The sequence below is a fragment of the Centropristis striata genome, chromosome 9 (genome assembly GCF_030273125.1).
Source record: "Centropristis striata isolate RG_2023a ecotype Rhode Island chromosome 9, C.striata_1.0, whole genome shotgun sequence".
Classification (NCBI taxonomy): domain Eukaryota; kingdom Metazoa; phylum Chordata; class Actinopteri; order Perciformes; family Serranidae; genus Centropristis; species Centropristis striata.
Window position 1 is genome coordinate 25,818,912 of NC_081525.1, and position 25,321 is coordinate 25,844,232.

A 25,321-nucleotide genomic window follows, 5' to 3' on the forward strand; every position below is an offset into this window, starting at 1 on the left:
TTTCTTCCAGCCTCCTTTATCTTGCGAGAATAGTGCCAGATCAGAGATGAAGCTTAAGTCCTCCTTCCCCATAAAAAAAAGTGTAGGACGAATGATTTCAGACGCTTTTGCCTATCCCTAGATTCTTGTTTACTTTGTGAAGAGGCCTGTCTGTTTGCTCATTAGCATGATTTGTGGGGTGTGTCAACCACCGACTGTTTTAAGACAGCGCCTCTCCCGACGGTCATCTGAAGGTTATTCTCCTTGGTTGGTCTTCCATACTTTAATGACCAAACCAGCCGGATTTCTTATGTTGTACAGGCCAACTTGTCTATTAATACTGCAGTGGTCAGACCTTTTTCTTTTGGTTGTGGCATGACTTGAGTTTCTTTGTTTCACTGTTCAAAATGAATCATCCTTCAACAGCAGCAGCGATTCCTTTCTACCCCAAGTTAAGCCACCTGTGTCAATGGCAGCTTTTTATTTTTTTATGTTACATTACCACCATAGTGATTACTGCAATCTGATTATATATAATCAAAGGGGTTGTCAATAGTGATGAACTTACAGGGAATTGGCATCTGTAGCTCTATTCTGCTTCACAGAGATTTATACTTAATTGTGAAATAATTTAATGCTTCGTACAAATGCTCTTGTCACAGCGTAGGAAAGTACTTCAAGCCACAAGATTAATAAAACTTTGTTCCAATCATTATTTGTTACCAATGCAGCATTAAAGCACAGAGCTGGCTAGCAAACTAACTAGCAAACTTATACTAGCAAATCACAGCACAGTTGAGGCTTTTGTTTTTCGTAAGTGGGCTTGGTTTTATCTTAATTAAGTTGGAAAATTGATAGATGTGTCAGACCTGCATTTCATCGCTCTCATAATATAATTTTTGACTGTAGTAGGTGGCTGTTATCACCCAAAAAGGTCTAAAAAAATAACTGTATACTACCTTCTCAGCAATGAAACAGCAGACTAGCTAGTTGAAAAATAGTTGAGCGTTATCAGCATTTAAAGCCAGATAATTTCCTTAGGAGTTGTTAGAAATCAAAAACAGACCTCAAACAGAGTTAAAAAAACACCTAAAAGACTTAAATTTGCAAAATAACTGCTGGATGTGTAAATAATCAACTGTTTGTTCAACATAAAAGGTGATGATATGTCAACGTTGTGTTAACAACTTGTGTCTGCTGCCCCCAAGTGGCCAAATATATCACTTATTGCAGGTTTAAAGTTACAGTCAATTATAAAAAATGAATTAAAAACTTTGTGATATTATGAATAGCTTTATACTGTTCTCTGAGCAGAACCAGCATCCTTGTCACTTTAATATTACGCAGTCTTTGCTGCACTTTTCCTTGGAATGTTTGTTGCTTAAAATTGGCATATAATTTTGGTGTTGTGTTTTTTGATACAGAGACTTAAATCATTTGTGAAAAGATGCCGCATAGTGAGGGGTGAAGTGAGAAATGAGACACTGACAAAGAGAGAGACCGTCCCCAGAAACCTCTGAAAAAGAAAAAGAAAAAACGCTGATGCTAGAGAGTAACTGTCTCCTCGGAAATATCCTCCTCTGCATGAGCTATTCTCTAGATCAACAAGGCACGAAGCAATTTAGTTCAAATGGTGCAGAGATTGCTTGTTTCTGACTCTGAAAGGAAGCTGGAGTTCCTGTGCATACCAAAATATAACCATAACATGTGGTCACATTTTTCATGACCAAAGCAATAAACCTTTTTAAAATAAAAATTGATATTAAATTACTATTTCCCTTTACAGTTTGACTGGCCCATTTTACCTGAAACTGCTCATGCAAAAAAAGTTTGCACAGCCAATGTTTTAAGAACTTTAGGGCCTAAATAATTATATTTTATTACATAATTTCAACACAAAATTATCAGAAACAGTCATTATTAATCATAAAAACACATGGAAATGGCATATATGTTATTGTGTTATTGTCCCAAGCGATTTACCAAAATGTGGCCCAATTTAGCTAATATCACCCTATATCACTGTTGTATATCCCTTCTTGTGCTACTATAATCTATATCAGGCAACTTTTAACCATAGCAGCATGATTGAACACTTTATTTAGCATTTAAACGGACTGACTAAATCAGAGGCTGACACTCCCCGCTTCCTTCAACACTGAAGTGCAAGACACTAAATCCCCTAGCTGCTCCAGTGGAGTTGTTCATTGACTGGTGTTACTGTATCACACTGTGGTTGAACTGCGCAGCCCCTTAGTGTGAATGTTTGTAACAGTGTAAGACAAGGAGTGGCAGAAAATTATTCAGGTTGCCTTGCTTGGTAAGTAATGGGTATAAAAAAAGATGATATGCAACTTCAAATGGCCAATCATAGGTTAACATGAACCTATCATCTGTCATCTCCTATACACTTTAAAACCCAGGTAAGCATGCAGTCCAATTAGCTGAATCTGCCATTTAAAAAGCTGTTTCCTCCCAATCTTCCGTCCCATCAACAACTCAACATTTGGCTGCAAAGCCTATCCAACAGCAGCAGAGTGTATGTGCATTGTGAACCCTCTTACATAGGCGCCTAGCCTGGGTATACCCAGACTGCCTTGCGCGCTCGAATTTAATTTCGAACTGCGAAAGGGTCTGGAATCCAGGACCGTTTCTTAGCCCTGTTTTAGGGATCCAATCACAGAGCGGGGAGGGACGGCAAGATGATGACGCGTACTACTCGGCATTTGGAAGCTTGTAGTTTTCCGGATCCAACATGGCTGCTGCAGACGCGAAACTCTCTTTAGCTGTAGACGGCGTTTTAAATAATTTAGAGCGAAAGTTGAAAGGCGAAAGGTCTCTCGGCGGCACCGCTGTCCCCCGGCACCGCTGTCCCCCGGCTGGTAGCGAGATCACCGGTAGCGGGGCTATTAGCGCCGCACCAGTCACCGCCGGTCAAACATGACCAATGGAAACAGATGAGGCAAGTAAATATGCTACTTACACAACAGCCCCTTTCATAGTGCCGTTTCATGCCGGGACATTTACAGCTCTGTAACATTTAACCTCCACTATGAATGTGCCCGAAGCAGGATGCCTTTTCCGCCAGAGGTAGTCACCGAGGCGGAAATTGGTGGGACTGTTGGAAGCAGGACCACTGTGAACGGGCGATCCCGGCAAGGCGGAATATTTGAATTTGCGCGTGACGTCTAACACACACTCCATGTGATGTCCGCTGCTGATCGTAAAAAACGGCTTCACTAACTGTGCACAGTGTGTCTGGTGCTTATTGTAAACGGAGGTCGCCAAGTGAACACATCCTGCTGCAGCACATACATACTGTACTGCTATAGAGCTAACTGTGTAGCCTATTAGCACTGTGCTACTGCGCAGCACTGCTGCTGCTCTGTCGCACGTCACTATCCTCTCATCCCACTATCCTCTCATCCCACTATCCTCCCACCTCATTCCGTGACGCCGGACTGCACTCTGAAAGGGCACAGATATCACGTCTTTGTGGGATCACTTTGAATGCTCTAAGATGAAAAGCCAGCACAGATATTTCTGGCAATGTAGCGGAACATTTGCGGTATGGCACTGTGAAAGGGGCTAACGTGTGCTAGGCGTTAAAATGACAACTGCATCGGTCTGAAACTAGCAATAACAGTTGCACTGCATTGTGCTGTGCAGCTTCGTGCCCAGTGTAAGATAAGGCCTCAGAGATTAGGGCCAGTAGTCATTATGTTTAAAGTGCAATCCAAAGTCTGAACATGCTTTCAGTTCACCCTTTAATCTTCAAGAAGGGTGTAATCAGTTTTGTCTCAATTGCCTGCACTGAAAAACAGAGTTAGTGTCATCTGAAAAATAAGGAAAAAATCTCTCATGCTACTTCTAATTGGCTCACATACTGTCCTTGATTTAAAGAGGTTGCTATAGACTAAAAGAGTTGCATAAAGAATGCTGGTATTCACACTCCTAAAAGTACAGTCACATCCATGGTGATGATAATACTTTAAAGTCACAGTATTCACAGAATATAACATCAGCACCTGTGCAATCGGCACCCATCAGGTAACTGTTATTGATCCTGACAGTGTTTTAAAAAACAATTTAGCTATATCACATCCCAGCTTCACATCAAAGGCCACTTCTCTCTGTTCCACAAATTATTAAAGTTAATTCATCCACACAAGTTCTTGTGTCTCCAAAATACCAACATTAAACAACAGCCGTCACTGGGATATTTTAACAGCTGTAGTTGGCTGCTTTGAAAACTCCATCTGACTTTAATGTTTCCAGCTGACTCGCGGCCAAGTAGAACAATTTATTAGAAAGAGAAGTATAACCAGTTTTAGTTGCTATCATCATCGGTTTAATTGAAGATAATCAAATTTTTAAAGTTACACTCTGTGAAAGCAACTAGAATTATACATATTGGGGACAAAGTAAGGGAAACCTGAAGCCACTTGAACACCTATGGAAGATTTCAGACTAATGTCATTTAATCTTTTAATTTTTTCACCTAAACAAACATACTCAACAATGAAGAAAACATATCTAATACGAAAGTGGCCTTTGTTGCTCATAAAGCAGTTTTGCTTGGCCATCATGCTTTTTAAGTATAATTAAAGTGTGTTAATCAGGTATTTAGGCCCAAGGAGGCCGAACTACAACCCTGATTTCAAAAACGTTAGTAGTGTGAAACATAATCAAAAATATAATTATAATAATAATAATCAAAGTGTTTTTATTGATTTTCATATTCAAACGTCAAACATCCCATTCAAGACAAAATAGTAGGATTCAAAATATACATCACAAATACAGGTCTAAACTACAGACAAAACAGTAACAAGACAGATCCTACTAATACCAGACATCAGACATACCCACCACCTGCGTGGTCCAGACACTCTCGGGTTAAAATAAGTAGATAAATAAAAATAACAAAAATGACATCAACAACAATAATAATATTCATTAATTCCAAAACAATAATAATATTAATAATAATAATAATAAATAGTAAAATAATAATAGTAATAATAAAGAAATAAAGACATTAAAAAAAATAAAGAAATAAAATACAGGGGGGGGGTCAAAAGCTGCCATTTATGTTGGAGCAGATGAAAACTCACGTTCAAAATAAAAAATGAAAGGCTGCCAGACCTTAGAGTATCTCTTAGTGTTGCCCTGCAAAGTAAATCTAAGATGTTCAAATTTAAGGTGTGCCATCACCTCCTCTACCCATCGTTCGTGAGTTGGCAGTGTTGCCTTTATCCAGTTAAGTAAGATCAATCTCCTGGCCAACAATGAAGAGAATGCTATTGCTTTTCTTTGAGCAATCGTTAATTGCGTTTCCTCCGGTGCCACACCAAAAATGGCTGCCAGAGGACCAGGCTCTATATTTTTGTTATAGATGGATGAGAAGGTTTTGAAAATGTTGGTCCAAAACTCTTTTAGCCTGGGACAAGACCAGAACATGTGACATATGTTGGCTGGTACCTGTTTACATCTAGGGCAAGTCGGGTCTGCTCCCTGGTAAATTCTTGCCAGTTTCTCCCTTGTGAAATGAAGTCTGTGTAGCACCTTAAACTGAATCAATCCGTGTCTAACACATATAGAAGAAGAGTGTATCAGTTCTACTGCCCATCTCCAATCAACCTCCGATATGTCCAACTCTAACTCTTCCTCCCATTTCCTTTTTATGTAATCAAGGGATGGGGAAGCAACCTTCTGGATATTCCCATAAAGCATAGAAACCATCCCTTTAAGAGGCAGGGTTCATGTCCAATAGCCCATCTATCCACCCACTCTGAGGTAATTCAAGGGATGAGGAGAAGGTCTTTTTCACAAAATCTCGAATCTGAAAGTATCTGAGGTAGTTATTCTTTGAGGGAATTCCATATTGCTTCTCCAGCAGAGCAGCAGACATAAATACACCATCTTTAAAAAGATTTTTAACACATTCCACCCCAGCTCTAGACATTTCCCTAAACGCTGTTCCCCCAAGGGCCGGGGAAAACAAATGATTGCCATAGACGGGAGCAGATAGGAGAGCGTTTCTGCTTTTAAAATGTATTCTGAATTGGACCCAGATTTTGATAGAGTCATGTACAACAGGGTTGTTTGTGTAGAGGTGCTTGCTTAAGGGCAGAGGAGCGCAGACCAGGGAGCGTAGGGACACTGGGCTAGATGCATATCTTTCCATATGTACCCACACTGGGGTTTCATCATCATCTAACTGTGAGACCCAAAACAACAGCTTATGTATATTAGCCGCCCAATAATAATGCATATAATTTGGTAGGGCCAGGCCTCCCTCTTCTCTCTGTCTCTCAAGGAACTCTCTTCTTATCCGGGGGACTGTTTTTTTCCAGATAAAGGTGGATGTACATTTATTCAGTTCTTTAAAAAATGATTTAGGAATGAAAATTGGTATTGTCTGGAACAAATACAGGAACCGTGGCATTACAGTCATTTTAACAGTATTTATCTTCCCTGCTAATGATAGTGGGAGAGATGACCACCTTTCCATATCTAATTTTGCCTCATCTAATGCTACTTTAAAGTTATGATTAAATAAGTCTTTATATTTACTTGTTACATTAACACCCAAATAAGTGAATTTATCTTTATGTGTTGTAAAAGGATAGGCCTGGAATGATAGTCTCCTCGCCTGTCTATTAATTGGGAAAAGAACACTTTTTCCGAGGTTAATTTTATAACCCGAAACCCTCCCAAAGTCTTCGATAATACCAAGAGCCACCGGGATGCTCGTGACAGGGTTCGACAAGAAAAGGAGGAGGTCATCAGCGTATAGAGAAAGTTTATGGTTTTGCATCCCTCTGCGTATTCCCCCCAGTCCAGCAGCATTCCTCAGCATTATTGCAAGGGGCTCTATTGCCACATCAAAGAGCAGGGGTGACAAAGGGCACCCCTGCCTTGTTCCCCGAAACAGAGGAAAAGGTTCAGATATTACATTGTTAGTCCTTACCATAGCTTTGGGGTTTGCATATATTATCTCAATCCACGAACGAAATTTAGGACCAAATCCAAATCTCTCAAGGGCCGTGAACAGATAGAAATACTCTATTCTATCAAAGTCTTTGTGGGCATCTAGGGATATCACAATCTCAGGCTCAATGTTATCCTCAGCAGTGTACATCACATTAAAAAGGCGACGAAGACTACTGGAAAGTTGTCTGCCAGCAACAAACCCTGTCTGGTCAGGATGTGTTACCTTACTTATAACAGGCTCAATCCTAGCTGCCAGTACTTTGGTCAATATCTTATAATCACATCCAAGTAAACTCACTGGGCGGTATGATTCACATTTAAGTGAATCCTTATTTTTCTTAAGGAGCACAGAGATCATAGCCTGTGACATTGTTTGAGGTAAAGATTTTTTATCAAGGATCTCCTTATATACTCTACAAAGCAGGGGTATTAGTTTAGGAGCAAATGTTTTATAAAATTCACTCGGGAACCCATCAGGGCCCGGCGCCTTACCTGTCTTCATATTTCGAATCGCATTCTCCATCTCCCTTGCAGTCAGGGGTCCCTCTAATCTATCCCTATCTGCCCTCTCTAAGGATGGCATTTCCAGATTTTCAAAAAAATTCTTCACTCGCTCCCTGTCATTTACTTCTGAAGTATAAAGATCCTTATAAAAAGACTTAAATTGGTTATTAATACCTTTCTGATCTATAATTTTATTTCCCAAATTATCCCCTATCTCCACTATCATACCAGCAGCCGCTGATTGCTTCAGCTGGTGGCTGAGGAGCTTACTTGCGCGCTCACCATGCTCATAGAGATCCTGTCCCAACCTAAGATATAGATCCTCCTCACGTTGGTTTATTAAGATATCATATTCAGTTTGGAGCAAAATACGCTTCTTATGTAGCTCCTCAGAGGGAGCCCTAGAATTTGCTAGGTCAACTTCTTTTATGGCCTTTATCAATTCTGTGGTACGTTTCTTCTTTCTTTTCCTTTGACCAGCATTATATGAAATTATTTGTCCTCGTATATAAGCTTTTAAGGATTCCCACAAAATGGCACTACTTATGTCAGGAGTATCATTAAACTCTAAGAAAAAGACTATTTGCGAGTTTATAAATTTTGTAAAATTATCATCTGCCAATAGCCTGTTGTTAAGGCGCCACATTCTCTGAGGTGGCGTGTTCTCAGGAAAGTGAAGTTTCAATATGACTGGGCTATGATCGGATATTAATATACCTGAGTATTCTATATCTGTTACTATAGGGGTCAGTTTATTATCTAATAAGAAATAGTCAATCCTAGTATACGTCCGATGTGGTGGGGAGTAAAAGGAGTACTGCCTGGATGTTGGGTTTACATATCTCCACGGATCAAATATACCATATACATTACAGAAGGAGTTAATGCATTGTGCTGATTTGCTTAATACATTAGATGTTGGGCTAGAGCGGTCCAGAGTTGAATCTAGGACACAATTCAAGTCTCCCCTGAGAATCAGATTATGAGTATCCAAATTTGGTAATAATGAGAATACGTAGGTCCTTAAAAAATTGAACATTATCCCAATTGGGTGCATATATGTTTGCCAGCACCACTGGCTTATTGAATAATTTTCCAACTACAATAATATACCGACCATGTTTATCCTCTATTGTAGTTGTCTCTATAAATTGTACATTCCTGTGTATGAGGATGGCCTCTCCCCGACTCTTACTATTAAAATTTGAGTGATAAACCTGATTAAATCCCCCCCTACAGAGCTTGGGGATGTCCCTGTTTAGCAAATGTGTCTCCTGTAAGTAAATTATCTCTACTCCCTGGTCTCTCAGATGTGAAAATACCTTACTCCGTTTAGCTGGCTTATTGATCGCCCTTACATTCCAGCTCATCAGTTTTGTGGCCATACTGCTCGGATCCAAGGTTGGTGCCTTGTCAGGAGACCGTGGCCTGATGTCACCATTGCGCCCCTATGGTACCCACTATCCAGATCACACCTTGAAGATTTGGCAGCAAAAGCAAAAAAAATAAAAATAAAATAAAATAAAGTTAAAAGGAGGGGGTCTGGGAAGGAAGGGGGGGCATCACACACACAAACACAGTCAATACCTAACACATAACATATATGAACGCTAACCCAAACACAGTGCTTTTAACGAGCACTCTTGTGGCCAACCGGTCCACCATCTCCTGCACACCAAGCCTACCGTGTGCAGCTCCGTGTATATCACCCTCTTAGTCTGAAAAATATAACATCACCCTTTTGACTTATTCACCTAATGGGAAAAGCAAACAGGGGGAGCTCTGAACAATGAGATCCTGAATAGGGTAAAGTAGTGGAATAGAAACAAAAAGCAATACCATAGAGGGTGGGCAACAGCAGTCAAGGGGGAACATTCAACCCTTACACCTTGAATAGGGTAAAACAGTGATATGAGGGAGGACAACAATAGCTTCTAGAAATAGATGACTATAAATATACACATACATATACACATACATACACATACACATATATATATATATATATATACATATATATACACACATACATACATACCCACACACACACACACACACACACACACTCCCTTTAAATATACACTGACACCAAATAATCTGTCAATATTGTCAGGACTGATCAACAATACCCTGCCTATATTAATCCCCCCACTTCAACAGTGTAAACATGTGTCATTTCTACTTAGCCGGGATCAAGTCAATCCATAGGCTTCACCCAGGGCTCAGTTCCTTCTTGATGTAACCCACAGCGTCTTTTGGGTTATTGAAGATTTTCGTTTGTCCTCCTTCTGGCGTAATCACCAGTGTTGCCGGGTAACGCAGCCCGTATCTGTGCAGGTCCGCAGGAGGCTTCTTGCTTCCCTGAAGGCTGCTCTCTTACTGTTTACTTCCTGTGTGTAGTCCGGGAAGATGTGAATCTGTCCGCTTCGACCCTCGGGTGTTCTCTCCATTTCCCTCGCCTTCTTCAGTATTCCTCTTTCTCTGTGTAGTAATGACATCTCACTACGAATGCTCTCGGTGGAGCTCCGTTCCTGTCTCGTCTCGCGCCGAGTGTCCGGTGTGCCCGGTCCAGCGTCGGTGTTGCCGCTAGACCCAACTTTTCTTTCAGTAAGCCAGCCATAAACTCCAACGGCATTTTGCCAGCCTCGGCCCCTTCTCTTACCCCCACGACACGTATGTTCTTGCGCCGTGATCGTGCCTCGAGATCTTCACTCCGTTCCCTCAGCTTCAGTATCTCCTTCTCCATTTCTTTCAGTCTTGTCCCCATGTTGGTTATGGTGTCGGACTGATCATTTAACGTTTCATTCACCTCTTTTTCCCGTTCGTCCATCCTATCAGCCAGACTGCTAGTTTTGTCACCAATTAGCCTCACCTCCCAACGTAGCAACTCAAACTGGGCTTTCGTGCTCTCTTCCAAACTTTTGGTCCATTTCTCCATCTCGGCCGTAGCCTCTTTTCTTCCTTTTTCTATTTCTTCCTTGCACTTCGCGATCTCGCTCTTTGTCTCCTCTCTGTATTTCTCAATCCCAACGTTGGCTTTTTTAATCTCGGACATCATTTCCTTAGCCCACTGAGGTATCTCATCGGCTTGTGATGGGCTAACATTGGCCTTGCTAGCCGAGGAGGCTATGTTGCTAACCACCTGTTGCTTCTCTCCACCCGTTCTAGTCGATCGAGAAGTCATTTTCGGTCTTAAAATGAACTGAAATTGTAATTTTTAGCTCCCGAAATAAAGCGGCATTTGTTCACTACCCCAAACTGGTAGAAGTAAGGTGATATTAATGTTTTTTGACGACTTTTACACGGAGCCAACGCACGCACGTCTTCACACGGCAAAGCACATCCGGAAGTCCCTCAAAAATATAATTATTAACAAACAGAATGAGTATATATATTAACAAAAACTAAACTTTCCCAGATGGAGCATTGCATTCTGTTTTTATTACATTACAGTTTGGACTTGGGGTTGTATGTTTAATTTGTATGTTCAATTCTCTTTTTCTCTCTCTCTCCTAGGCCTACTCTGTCTATGATGAGGAAATTGGTTATTGCCAGGGTCAGTCGTTTTTGGCCGCCGTTCTCCTGCTGCATGTGAGTTAACTTGTCATCCATCCACTAAGCCTGCCATCTCATGGTCAAGACAATGCACCAGAAAGATGAATACAAATACACGTATGCATACAAAACAACAACAAAGTTTACAACAGTGTGTCATTGTGTTATTTTGTCAACTTTCTGTGCACACACATGCTTAGCAACATTATTAGTAAAGCTAAAAAGTAAAACTATTACAATTACCTTATTTTTATTTACAGAAGAACTTGATTATGGTTTTATTTGAGTTTAAGCTTTATTTACTTACACATATAAAAAAGTAAAACATACAGTATATGATAGAAATGTGAAGCAGAACTGCAAAAAAAACCCCTCCAGGTGTTTGAAAAGTGGCATTCTCCAGGTGGCATATTAGAAGAAATAGTTCCAACAACAATATGTAATATTTACTATTTATATGAATCCATTAATCATTTTAGTCATTGTAAGAAACAGATACAAATGAACATAGTACTTCACCACAGTGCATCCTACATTAAACTGTATTTAAAAAAAGTATAACAATCAATCATCGTCATAAGACAGGCAAAGACACATGCACTTAAATTTTTCATTCATTATACATGCAGACACTATCATTAGCAAACTAAGAGCATACAGTTAAGGGGAAATAAGAAAGGAAAGATATGAGAAGATAAGCGCACAAAGAAGTGAGAATCATTAATCTGGTGCTTTTCCCTTCCTCCATGCTTTCAAAGTAAAAGCTCCTTGAAACTGCTGAAATCCTGAAATTTCATCTTCATGCGACTGTCTTCAAGAGCAGCAGTCGAACCAATTATCACAAGATTAACCCTTTAACAAAGAAAATATGTCAGCCTTGTGCAGCTGCACCTGCACCTCTCTGCCTGTATATAAGTCTCTGAGCTTGTGCTGGGTGCAATAAAGCAGAGCCGAGACAATATAAGAGAGTACATGGAGGATGAGAGGGAGACAGTAAGAGTGTCTCTGGCTGACCGCTGGAATGAAAAACACTTCATAGCAGAATGATGTGCATGAATAGAGGGAGCGAGAGAGTGCAAGAGAAGGTAAAACTGAAAGAGTCATAGCAGAAAATGAGAAGTGGGAAAGAGGGTGAAGCAGGCACTCATTCAGTCTCTCACATTTATTTTCAAGGTCACTTACAGACATTTTGCTTTATATATCTATACCCATACACATCTAAGTACATTTTATTTATTTTTAGTCACTTCGTTCAGTGCTCATTGTCCTTTGACTGTTGCAACTTGTAAAACACACCTGAAATTTGTGTGTTTGGGAAGCTGTTAAAAGACAGATGGAGTGGAGACAGAGGAGGAGACACATGGAGGCGGGAGCCCCAAGCGGAGGAGGAAGTTTGGTTGAAGTCCAAATAACAAGGGCAGCAGAGGTTAAAGAGGAGGAAGATGGAGGGAGAGGGGAACAGAGATCAGGAGGAAGAGAGACGGTGGAGAGAGTCACGGAGGAGAGTTATGGACGATTTTGGTGAAGCGACAACGTGATGTACAGAGGAGAGGAGACAGGAGTGAAAAAGATAGGAGAGTGGAGAAGGAAAGACAGACGGATTATAGAGGAAGAAGGGAGAGGTTATAGAGGAGATGTCAGGAATATTAATAGGGGTTCAGGTTTACCTGCAGGAGCCCATTCAGCCCCAAACACACAATGTCACTCTGATTAAATATCACCTCACTGTCTGCGTGTGTGTGTGTGTGAGAGAGTGTGTGTGGGAGAGAGAGAGAGAGAGAGGGAGAGAGGAAATGAACCCATATACCCACCTAGAAACACACAGTTTTAAGCTTTCTCTCATGCCTCTTATCTTCATTCATCCAAAATACACACTGAGACAATGAAGCACACAAATTTTTGGACATGAAGTCATGGTGAAGTATGTCTCTAAAAGTCATTGACACCTTCTTCTTCTGTCCTTTAGACCTTTTTTTAGAGCCAGGCAAATCACGCTGGATAATAAAATGTGTCTGTTCCTTGAAGGCTGCGTGACCACCAGTTTTCATAGCGAGATTCAAACAAAATGTCCTTTTTGGCAATGGATGTACATGTTGGACAGTCAGTTGGTCGGAGCTTTCGTTAATGTTGCTGCGGTTAAACATCATCTATTTGATTTCAGATGCCAGAGGAACAAGCCTTCTGTGTGTTGGTGAAAATCATGTATGAGTACGGCCTCAGAGCTCTCTACAAAAACAACTTTGAAGATCTTCACTGCAAGTTTTACCAGCTGGAGAGGCTGATGCAGGTTAGTGCTGCAGTGTTTTATAATACATGAAATCTAATGGAATTTTACAATACAATGGAAACCGGTGGTGTATTCCACTATCTCCACATATGTAACTTTATTATTCCATAAAAATATGATCAACTTAAAATGATTACACTTGTTAATAAATTAAACCAAATAAAAGTATATAAAGTAGTTGGAATTAGCCCTACTTGGATAACAGTAAAATGCTGCTTTCATAAATGCATCAATAATAATAACCCAACAATATATTTGGAATATTTAAAACAGTCTGAAATGATTACTTTTACTTTTGATATTTTAATTACATCTAAATGCTGATACTTTTGTACTTTTCCTTAAGTAGGTTTTGAATGCAGGACTTTTATTTGTAATGGAGTAATTTACAGAGTGGTGTCAATACTTTTACTCAAGTAAGGGATCTGAAAACTTCGTCCAACGCTGATGGAAATAATGCTGAGAAGACAAATTTCATTTTCCCATTTCAACCTGTCTTTTCTAGGATATCCTGTATGTTACTTATCATGGAGACACAGAACTTTCCTGGAGAATGAAACTATAGATTAACACTTCATTTCTCATCATATTTTGTACTAAAAGGCTCTTTTTGGGGGGGGGGATTGCAGAGTAAACAGAACAAATAAACAGAAAAATCCAGAGTGAATATTCACTGTCAGTGTGTTTAATCACTAAAAGATGCTGGTGACAGTTTGAAATGAGTGATAGCTGGCTAGAGAGGGTGGCTGCTGCAGCTCAGTCAAGCATCAGCAGCATCAGACTGTGATCTCTAACTAAGTCTCAGCCTAGATCAAACAGTTCACCATTAACAAGTTGGTTATTTAGAGACAACACTTATGCAACCAGGTGATTCAATCAAGTATCAGGATTAATAAGGATTTCTGTTTAAGCAATATCCAGACACCGTGTCAGGTCATTGATCCACTTGGCCTGGGATCCTTGCTGTACAGGCTGGGCTCGAGGACCATTAAATTAGATTTACACTAGATTTGATTTTCCAACATTTTTACTTTCTTGAGGATGAAGGTCCCTTGGGCTGTTTTATTTAATTAATGATTGAATTAAGGGTTTGTGCAATTCCTCATGCTGGATGCCACTAAAAAGAAAAGACAGTGCAAATAGCCCTAAAAAATGTTTTTGCATTTTCCATAAAAGCAAAGAAAGTCTGATCATATTCAACTACATCAAGCATGTTACTAGTGATTGCATCATGTTTGTTCTTGCCTTGTTGACCTGTTTCTGGTCACAAAATATAATAGAATCTATCAAGAATTTCTTCAAAGCCTGTGTGTGTGAGACTCGTGGTCTCTGTAGGCTGAACAAAATTCTTTCTGTCAGTTGAGGCTGATGATCCTGCTGCTGGTTGAGTCCCATCCCACTCAGGTATTACAGCCTAAATCCACTCACTGAGTAGAGTTTCATTTGGCCCTGAAATCCATCCTGGCCCTGCTAGCTGTCGTCTCTCAGCATCAAGATCAAATCTATTAGCATCGAGCAAATGAGCTCAATGTAAGGATGTTAGCATTGACTGCTAATTATTAGCGTACAGGTGGGAGCTCACTATCTGATCCAGTCAGGTGTCATGTGGCACGAAAACTTGGCTGCAAAAGTGGATTGCTATCTGGCTGATTGAACTTTTTTTTTTTTTTTTACTGTACATGCATGGATACTAAGAAACACACACACACACACACACACACACACACACACACACACAAACATATGCTTTTCTACTTGAAAGCTACAGCTGTTTTTTTCTGATGTGCAAAAATATATAACCCAGATTGAAAAGTTGAAAGTTGAAAAATAAAATCTAGAATCTAATCATTTGCTTCTCCTTTGTGACATATATTAGACTGAAAACTATACAAAACCCACCTGCCCATAATTAAGGACAATGAAAAATTAATTAATATATTGGTACGGATATTTATATTGTGCGTCCCTTAAACTAGAGCAAACAAATGGTGAGGAAAAAGAATAATAAGTAGAAGAAAATAATTATTTTGGATACTTCTAGAAGTACACAGAGTATTATAATAATATTGGCAACGCTGAGATCTTGTAGTCATGCACTCATACACAAAATCACACATTCACGATTCAGATTTGTAACAAGTTGTGAATGTACTTGCTTTGTATTATATAGTATGTTTGCCTTTTTATGTATTTACTGGAAGTCTAACAATGTGTGCAATGCATGAATAATGTCTGACTTTTTGGCAGCTGGGATGTGATTCTGAATTGTGTTATGCGTCTTTCTTTTGTTCTTTGGTCTCTCTTGAAAGAGATTATCATCTCAGGGAGACGAGCTGATTTAATAAAGGATGGGTAAAAATGAAATAATGTAAAATTGAAATGACAAACAGAGCCGCATCTTTCTATTCATGTAAGTGCTGTTTCATCTCACAAGTTTCCCCTCCTCTTCTGTCTGCTCCCACAGGAGCAGCTTCCAGAGCTGTGGTCCCACTTCCAGGAGCTCAACCTGGAGGCACACATGTATGCCTCCCAGTGGTTCCTCACCCTCTTCACTGCCAAGTTCCCCCTCTGTATGGTTTTCCACATCACTGACCTGCTGCTCTGTGAGGTATAATTTGGCTCAATGCACTACTTTATACTGGCAGTATATGGAGAGTAATTTGGATTGCATTGTCCAGGGTCCAGTGAGGGAGGGGAGGGTCATCCTTATAGAGAGATGAGAGGAATAGTAAGGAGGTAGAAGAAAACAACAAGGAAGGAAGAGAAGTGTGGCAGAAGTTACTGGGATGTTAGGAGGGAAAATGGTAAGCATTGAGGTAGGACGAAGGATACATAAAGGAAAAGGTGTGAGAGGAGGATGGAGGGAGGAGGAGTTGGTTCAACACTACAGTGCCTCCACTGTCCAGCTATCAGTGGCCACAAGTAGAGGGTACTTAAGGGAAAGCTGCACCAGCACTGATCCTTCTGCATTCTGCTCCTTTGGTTTGATCTAATATCTGCTCATTGTGTTCAATAGGGATGCACTGATCAGGCTTTTAAAGGCTGATACGATCAGTGATTTAATGTCATTAGGACCACTTGACCTGATACCAATCACTGCTTGCTTCTTGGTCTAATACATTCTTACAGAAAGCTCCTCTGAAGACCTTCTTCAGGAAAAGTCAGAAGTTTACCTCATGGACTCACTTTTTAAAAATATTAATATCCTCTGAAGGATTATGTGAAATGATACAACAACTTTTTTTAACTTCATTAAATCCTGGAAAAGTGTTTTTCCCCTGAAATGACAAAGGAGCTCAAGAAATCAAATGAAAGCTGCGACCAGCATCTCCACAGGATTTGTGGGTGGTTGAAATTGTTTATACAGTTGTGTGTGAATGCATAAATGCTTGGGTTAGGGTTAGGGTTAGCAACGTCTTTTTATCATTATTATTGGACTAGTTTCTGATAGTTTGGAAGAAATACCATGTTCAAACATAAGGTAGTTCATCAGTGTACATGGTACCCAAACACCACAAGTTTGATGGTCCACATTTATTTGGCCGTATCATCTGATCTGTGGCCGTATAATTTGGGGACTCAAAGCTTTCAGCTGATCCACACCGACTGGATCAGGTGGCCGGTAAAGCTGCCAGACAGACCTGCTGAAGCAAAATGTGTAATGAGGATGCACTGGGAGTATCTGACTGAGGCCACTACCTGGATGTGAAACCATGCACCTGCGTCCTTATGGAACATAAATGTTGTGTTTGGAGCAGAGAAAATCAAAAACACCAAGGGGCCAAGAACAGAGCTGTGAGGAGCACCACAACCACACAGATGAAGAGACATGACCCATAACAACAGATCTGAACAGTTTAAGACCAATATCACTCATGTTTTACAGGAAACTCTGCAGAATCTTATGATCCACTGTATCAAATTCTGACCTTAATCTAAAACAGAAGAACTTGTTATCCACCAGCAGTACTTGCTAGAATTACTTTTGTTTGTGAATCTTGTTCTGAAACGTTTTATAACATAAAACAACCAAAGTCAAATGCCCTCTTCGTTTCCTTTCTCCTCCAAATCTCTGCCTCCCTTCCTCTCTCTCTGTCCTTTTATTGGCCCGAGGCAGAACAATTAAAAGTTTCCCAGGTCTTTCTCACCCAATGAGCCGCATGATGAGAATCTGCTTGTTAAACCAGAACTCTCATCTCCTGTATGCCTCTTTGTCTGCCCTTCTTTTTTCTGGCTCCCTCCATCATCTTCTCTCATTCCTTCATTGCTTCCTTTGACTATCATCTGTCCCTTTGCACGTGTGCTCTCTTTGATTTCCCTCTTTTTTGCCATTTCTTTAACAACTTTTTTTTGCTGTGTTTTCTTAATATTTATTCAACCAGTACTCTTTCTTTATACAGCCATCTGTCTTTGCCCGCTCTCTTCACTGTTCACTCTCTGCTTTACTTTTGACTTTTCATCTTCCCTTCTTTCCTGTTTTCTCTTCATCCCTTCTCTGCCCTGGTTGCCTTTCTGCAAGCTTTTCTCTCATCATTTTTATTAATCATATTCATATTCTACTTCAGCCTCAGTCAGCTCTCTTTCCCTGATGAAGTCTCCTCAAGAGTTTACTTTGATCATTCTGTTACTTTCAATTTAGTCTACATTTTACCCTCACCCAACTGTAATTCATTTATTTTATCTTATTTTTAACATTGGTGTATGAAATATTAAGTCAAAGGATACGGGACTTTTTAGCGAATACTGATTAGTGGGGATTTCCAGGCTCTCACCTTGATGTCACATGCATTTTGCGAGTTACTTTTGTAATCAGTTATTAGTAATTTAGTTACCTTTGACTATTTAGTGTCATCCAAGATTTTTCTAAACAAAAAATATCACGTTTGAGCTGCAAAATGACCTACCTCTACGTCACTATTTACTCGCTCCACATTCATTTTTGAACCTTCACTCCTCTCATGTCTTATTGCGCCATCACCTCCCTTGCCTCTGTCATGATGTCTCCGCTTTCTGCATGTTCATCTCTCCCAATTAAACTTTCACACTCTTTCTCTCTCGAAATTATCTCTCCGTCTCTCACACATACAGTGGTGTTCAATATAATAGCAGTCCAATGTGACTAACCAGAGTAATCCAGGTTTTTAGTATAATTTTTATTGCTACATGGCAAACAAGGTACCAGTAGGTGCAGTAGATTTTCAGAAAACCAACAAGACCCAGCATTCGTGATATGCACGCTCTTAAGGCAAAGGTAATTTGTTGAAAGGGGTGTGTTAAAAAAAATAGCAGTGTCTGCCGTTGACTTTACAAACTCAAAACTATTTTGTACAAACTTTTTTGTGTCTAGGATTTAGCAATCCTGTGAATCACTAAACTAATATTTAGTTGTATGACCACATTTTTTTTTTATAGCTCCTTCACATCTGTGTGGCATGGAGTCAACCAACTTGTGGCACCTTTCAGCTGTTATTCCACTCCAAGATTCTTTAATAACATTCCACATTTACATTTACATTTCTTGGTTTTGCTTCAGAAACAGCATTTTTTATGTCACCTCACAAGTTCTCAATTGGATTAAGGTCCGGGGATTGGGCTGGCCACTCCATAACATCAATGTTGTTGGTTTGGAACCAAGATTTTGCTAGTTTACTAGTGTGCTTGGGCTCATTGTCTTGTTGAAACACCCATTTCAAGGGCATGTCCTCTTCAGCATAAGGCAACATGACCTCTTCAAGTATTTTGACATATACAAACTGATCCATGATCCCTGGTATGTGATAAATAGGCCCAACACCATAATAGGAGAAACATGCCCATATCATGGTGCTTGCACCACCATGCTTCACTGTCTTCCATGTGTACTGTGGCTTGAATTCAGAGTTTGGGGCTCGTCTCACAAACTGTCTGCGGCCCTTGGACCCAAAAAGAAAAATTTTACTCTCATCAGTCCACAAAGTGTTCCTCCGTTTCTCTTTAGGCCAGTTGATGTGTTCTTTGGCAAATTGTAACTCTTCTGCACATGCCTTTTTTTTAACGAGGGACTTTGCGGGGGATTCTTGTAAATAGATTAGCTTCACACAGACGTCTTCACACAACTGTCACAGCACTTCCAGGTAACTCCAGACTGTCTTTGATTATCCTGGAGCTGATCATTGGCTGAGCCTTTGCCATTCTGGTTATTTTTCCATCCATTTTGATGGTTGTCTTCCGTTTTCTGCCACATGTCTCTGGTTTTGCTCTCCATTTAAAGCATTGGAGATCATTTTAGCGGAACAGCCTATAATTGTTTGCACATCTTTATAATTTTTCCCCTCTCCAATCAACTTTTAAATCAAAGTAAGCTGTTCTTCTGAACAATGTCTTGAACGACCCATTTTCCTCAGGCTTTCAAAGAGAAATGCATGTTCAACAAGTGCTGGCTTCATCTTTAAATAGGGGCCACCTGATTCACACCTGTTTTTTCACAAAATAGATGACCTCACTGATTGAATGCCACACTGCTATTTTTTTTAACACACCCAATAACGCCCATTAGCACAGCCTTAAGAGCGTGCATATCACGAATCCTGGGTCTTGTTGGTTTTCTGAGAATCTACTGCACCTACTGGTACCTTGTTTGCCATGTAGCAATAAAAAATATACTAAAAACCTGGATTAATCTGGTTAGTCACATTGGACTGCTATTATATTGAACACTACTTTACCTTTGATCCTGCCTCAGCGCTGTAGCACCATCTTGAGGCCTGCAGAGATAGGTGTGTGTGAAGGCAGAGCTCCCCCTTTCTTTCCTCCTTCTCCGGTTATTTTTAGAGCCTTCCAGATATTTTTAGCTCTTGTGTTGCCATGTGAACTGGTTGTCACGGAGACCAAGGAGACGGGTGTTCCCATGCAGAGCTGACATCAGCTTTACATTTACTTTCTTTCCGTGTCAAAATCAGAAGCACTGTCGACGGGAGAGGAGAGAGAAAAAAACATGATGTCACAGTATTAATGTACATGTATCAGAATAGAAGCAAAACCTCTCACCACAATTATCTGCTCCATATGTTCATATAGAAACACTGAACGTGTAATGGATAAAACAAGATGAACTTTAAGCTTTATCTAATTTTTATCATATAGTTTTACCCTTTATTCTACCTCTCTCTGCTCTGATTTGTTAGACATCGTGATTTAACTCAGTGCTCTCGTCAACTTAATATGCATATATTTTATTACAGTAGTGATAATTACATAACATTGCTAATAGACATATATATACACGATTTCACATAAAGTTGGAATTATTTGTTTTCAGACACAAGACTGTTGGTTTTATTTTTTTCATTGTGATATGTTTGGAAGAGGGGGCCACACGGTAGTTTAGTAGTTAGCAATCTTGCCTCAAAGCACGAGGATCGCCTGTTCGACTTCTGTGTGGAGTTTGCATGTTCTTCTCGTGTCAGTGAGGGTTCTCACCAGGTACTCCGGCTTCCTCCCATGGTTCAAAGACATGCACTTAGGTTTAATTGGTGACTCCACAGGTGACTCTAAATGAGTGTGATTGTCTGTCTCTATGTGTCAGCCCTGTGATAGTCTGGCGACCTGTCCAGGGTGTACAGGTATAGGTGTACAGGTGTAAAGTTGGACACGTTTTAGACGTCTCAGTAGTATTTTGGGAGGGTTAGGTGCATTATCTATTGGAAACTGCCAACTGCCAAGCTGTAAAGTACAGCTATAAATTGCCATAAATTTCAGTTCCTGAATATAAGTTTAACTTTGAATGTATCAGATATAAATATGCTGATCCGCTGAATTTTTTATAAACCTGTGGATAAACATGATAAACATCCCATACAGCAATAGCTGTAGGGACCAGTGCTCGGGGCTTTGCTTTACTGTGGATTTTGCACGGAATGTTCGTGTCACAGTGTGTGATGTCATCGCTCAGAGTGTAGAGGGAGAGAAAAAATTGTCAAAAAATAAATTTGAAAACTGCGCTCCAGGCCGCAAATTCCACTCTACAGAAATAATTTATACATAGAAACGTAAGAAAATTTGTCTTCTCACTCACAATCCTCTGATAAAGCTGTCAGAGTTATAGTTTGGACGTAGGACGCACAAATGCGCCACCAACACGCACCAACAGCCTCATTGGCTCCCATATTAAAAACGCAGGAAGATTTCTGAAGAAGGGAGATGTAACAGTTTTTTTTAGATCGCTCTAACAAAGCTATTTTTTCATTTTTATTAAAAAAAACCATATGTAGATGTTCAGGAAGAACTCAGGACGCTCAAAGAGAAGTTGGATCAATGATAGGTATTATAGTTTTGCCAAAAATGCTTTCTGTTCGAGGCCAGAAAGTCTGTCCACCTCTGGCTGCTGTCACTCTTCCGGGACATTGGCAGGTGTCAGTTAATTCTGTTGATTGCTTTGATCTGATTGCCTTTGACCTTTGATGTGATTACAGTTACAGATACACACACACACACACACATATGCGCGTCAGTGCGCACACTCCTCACATATGCATACACATGCTTCAAACATGCACACACACACAGGTAACTTTATGTGATTTTAATTACACACACACACACACACACACACACAGAGGTAACTTTATGTGATTTTAATTACACACACACACACACACACACACACACACACACACACACACACACAAACACACTTTTTGAGGTCAAAGGGCACAGTTCTCTGAAGAATCTCATCATAGTGTACACACACCGGCAGTAGCCCCCATGGCCCTTTCAGAATTTCCCCAGAGGAAATTTTCTAGTTATGTTTGATGTTTGTTTGTGACTAGTTTAGTTTTAATGTTATTTAATGTGTTAAAGTTCTCATTTATTATTGTTTTATTTATTTACTTATTTAGGTTGGTTTTGTGATTGTATTGTTGTTCTTTTTCTTTTCTTTTTTTACTGTGTTTGTCAATTGATGATTTATGTTGTGTTTTGTTTAAATTATTTTTTTTTAAAAATAGGTGTATTTTGCTTAAAATAGCTAAAGTATTTCTAGATTTTTTTCTAGATTTTCTAGATTATTTTTCTAGAATCTAGAAATGCTTTAGAAAAATCTAGAGAAGGATCAAGAAAAATCTAGAAACATCTAGAAAAGATTTCGAAAAATTAAAAGGATCTAGAAAAATCTAAGATTTTTTTTTTAAATCTCGAATATGATCTAGAAGACAAAAATCTAGAAAAAAAAGCGTTTTTTGAACGCATTTCTAGATATTTCTAGATCTTTTTATGGATTTTCTAGATTTTTTTTCTAGAATCTAGAAATGCTTTTGTAAAAACTAGGAAAAATCCAGAAAAAGATGTTAAAAAAATCTAGAATATGATCTAGAAAACAAATATCTAGAAAATCCAATTTTTTTTTTGATTTTTTTCTAGTTTTTACAAGAGCATTTCTTGATCCTTCTCTAGATTTTTTGAACGCATTTCTAGATATTTCTAGATTATTTTCTAGATTTTTCTTGATCTTTCTCTAGATTTTTCTAAAGCATTTCTAGATTCTAGAAAAAAAATCTAGAAAATCCAGAAAAAGATCTAGAAATATCTAGAAATGCTTTCGAAAACTCTAGAGAAGGATTAAGGAAAATCTAGAAAAGATTTCAAAAATTAAAAGGATCTAGAAAATGATCTAGAAATGCTTTTGTAAAAACTAGGGAAAAAATCCAGAAAAATATATATTTTTTTCAATCTAGAATATGATCTAGAAAACAAATATCTAGAAAATCCATAAAAAGATCTAGAAATATCTAAAAAAATGCTTTCGAAAACTCTAGAGAGGGATTAAGAAAAATCTAGAAAAGATTTCGAAAAATTAAAATGATCTAGAAAAATCTAGAAAATGATCTAGAAATGCTTTTGTAAAAACTAGGAAAAAAATCCAGAAAAAGATGTTAAAAAATCTAGAATATGATCTAGAAAACAAATATCTAGAAAATCCAGAAAAAGATCTAGAAATATCTAGAAATGCTTTCGAAAAATCTAGAGAATGATTAATAAAATCTAGAAAATAATCGAGAAAAATCTAGAAAAGCTCTAGATCTCTAGGTTTTTTTCAATATCACTTTCTAGAGTTTTTTTAGATCCTTCTCTAAATTTTTCTAAAGCTTTTCTAGATATTTCTAGACTTTTTTCAATTTGTTTCCTAGTTTTTCCTAGAGCTTTTCTAGATTTTTCTTGATCCTTCTCTAGATTTTTTGAACGCATTTCTAGATATTTCTAGATCTTTTTATGGATTTTCTAGATTTTTTTTCTAGAATCTAGAAATGCTTTAGAAAAATCTAGAGAAAGATCAAGAAAAATCTAGAAAATAATCTAGAAAAATTTCGAAAAATTAAAAGGATCTAGAAAAATCTAGAAAATGATCTAGAAATGCTCTTGTAAAAACTAGAGAAAAATCCAGAAAAATATTTATTTTAAATCTAGAATATGATCTAGAAATATCTAGAAATGCTTTCAAAAAATCTAGAGAAGGATTAAGAAAAATCCAGAAAATAATCAAGAAAAATCTAGAAAAGCTCTAGATCTCTAGATTGTTTTCAATATCACCTTCTAGGTTGTTCTAGATCCTTCTCTAAATTTTTCTAAAGCTTTTCTAGATATTTCTAGACTTTTTTCTCAATTTGTTTCCTAGTTTTTCCTCGTATGTTTGTGTCACAGTGTGTGACATCGCAAGAGTGTAGAGGGAGAGAATAAATTGTCAAAAACAAATTTGAAAACTGTGCTCAAGGGTGCAAATTGCACTCTATAGAAATAATTTATACATAGAAACATAGGAAAATTTGTCTTCTCACTCACAATCCTCTGGTAAAGCTATCAGAGCTGTAGTTTGGGTGTAGGACGCACAGACGCTCCACCAACACACACCAACAGCCTCATTGGCTCCCATATTAAAAACACAGGAAGATTTCTGAAAAAGGGAGATGTAACATTTTTTTAGATCGCTCTAACAAAGCTATTTTTTCATTTTTCTTAAAAAAACAAACATATGTAGACGTTCAGGAAAAACCCAGGACGCACAAAGTGAAGTCGGATCAATGATAGGCATTATGGTTTTGCCAAAAATGCTTTCTGTTTGAGGCCAGAAATTCCAGTCTGTCCACCTCTGTCCCGGAACATTCGGCATCTCATCATAGTGGACATACACCGGCAGTAGCCCCCGTGGCCCTTTCAGAATTTCCCCTGAAGAAATTTTCTAGTTTGATTATGATTATATTCATAATTAATAATCAGTGTTCCAAATTGATAGTTTAACAATTTTATGAGACTGATTTAGGTGAATTGGCTATATTTTTCTCTGTTTTACAGAGTGGTGCCCCTACGAGCTGACTTAGAGTAAATCAAGTCATTTGAACCGTGAGATCCACACCAGTGTTGCTCAGGTTCATCCCTACATATTTGGTATCCTTATGGGAAGGATAGCATTTATGATAACGCCCTTTTATTAATATATTTGATGCCCTGTGCAAGGTCATCATTTATTCATAAAAGAGCCATCCTTATTTACCAACATTTTTGGTGATCCTTGATGAAGGCAATTGGTATCTGTAACCAGATACCCCAACATAGTTGATGCCCCATTGCGTAGTTACAACACATAAATATGATAGTTTCTGCAATACTAGTTGCTATGTTTGTATCTAATTCTCCTCTCTCTTTCTTTTCAGGGCTTGAATATCATCTTTAATGTAGCCCTGGCCCTGCTTAAGGTAGGTGCTCATTTTCATTTAACTATGTATCTTTGCTTTGGTTGAAAAACTATGTATTTTTTGTATGATGATATATTTGAGGAAAAAGTAGACATTTTCTACCTTTCATTTGACTTTTTTTCAATTTCAAATAACAGTTTGTTAGGGTTGTTATTACTAAGAATCAGTTGTTCAAAGTTCAAAGCAAATTTTTTAAGAAGCATGATTGTGCAGAAGGCAGTGTGTGTCAGGAGGTTCATGAGTCCTCAGTCTGATGTGATGGGAAGAGGTTAGA

The 25,321-nt window shown here is 38.8% G+C and overlaps 1 protein-coding gene across 1 annotated transcript in view; it reads left to right on the forward strand.

Moving 5' to 3' along the window:
- rabgap1l (RAB GTPase activating protein 1-like) overlaps positions 1–25,321 on the forward strand; it is a 190,718-nt gene that overhangs the window by 135,090 nt on the left and 30,307 nt on the right. Inside the window, exons 15-18 of the mRNA XM_059340861.1 lie at positions 10,999–11,073; positions 13,199–13,324; positions 15,789–15,932; positions 25,006–25,047. Coding sequence (XP_059196844.1) covers positions 10,999–11,073; positions 13,199–13,324; positions 15,789–15,932; positions 25,006–25,047 — 387 coding nt within the window. The remainder of the gene's footprint in view (positions 1–10,998; positions 11,074–13,198; positions 13,325–15,788; positions 15,933–25,005; positions 25,048–25,321) is intronic.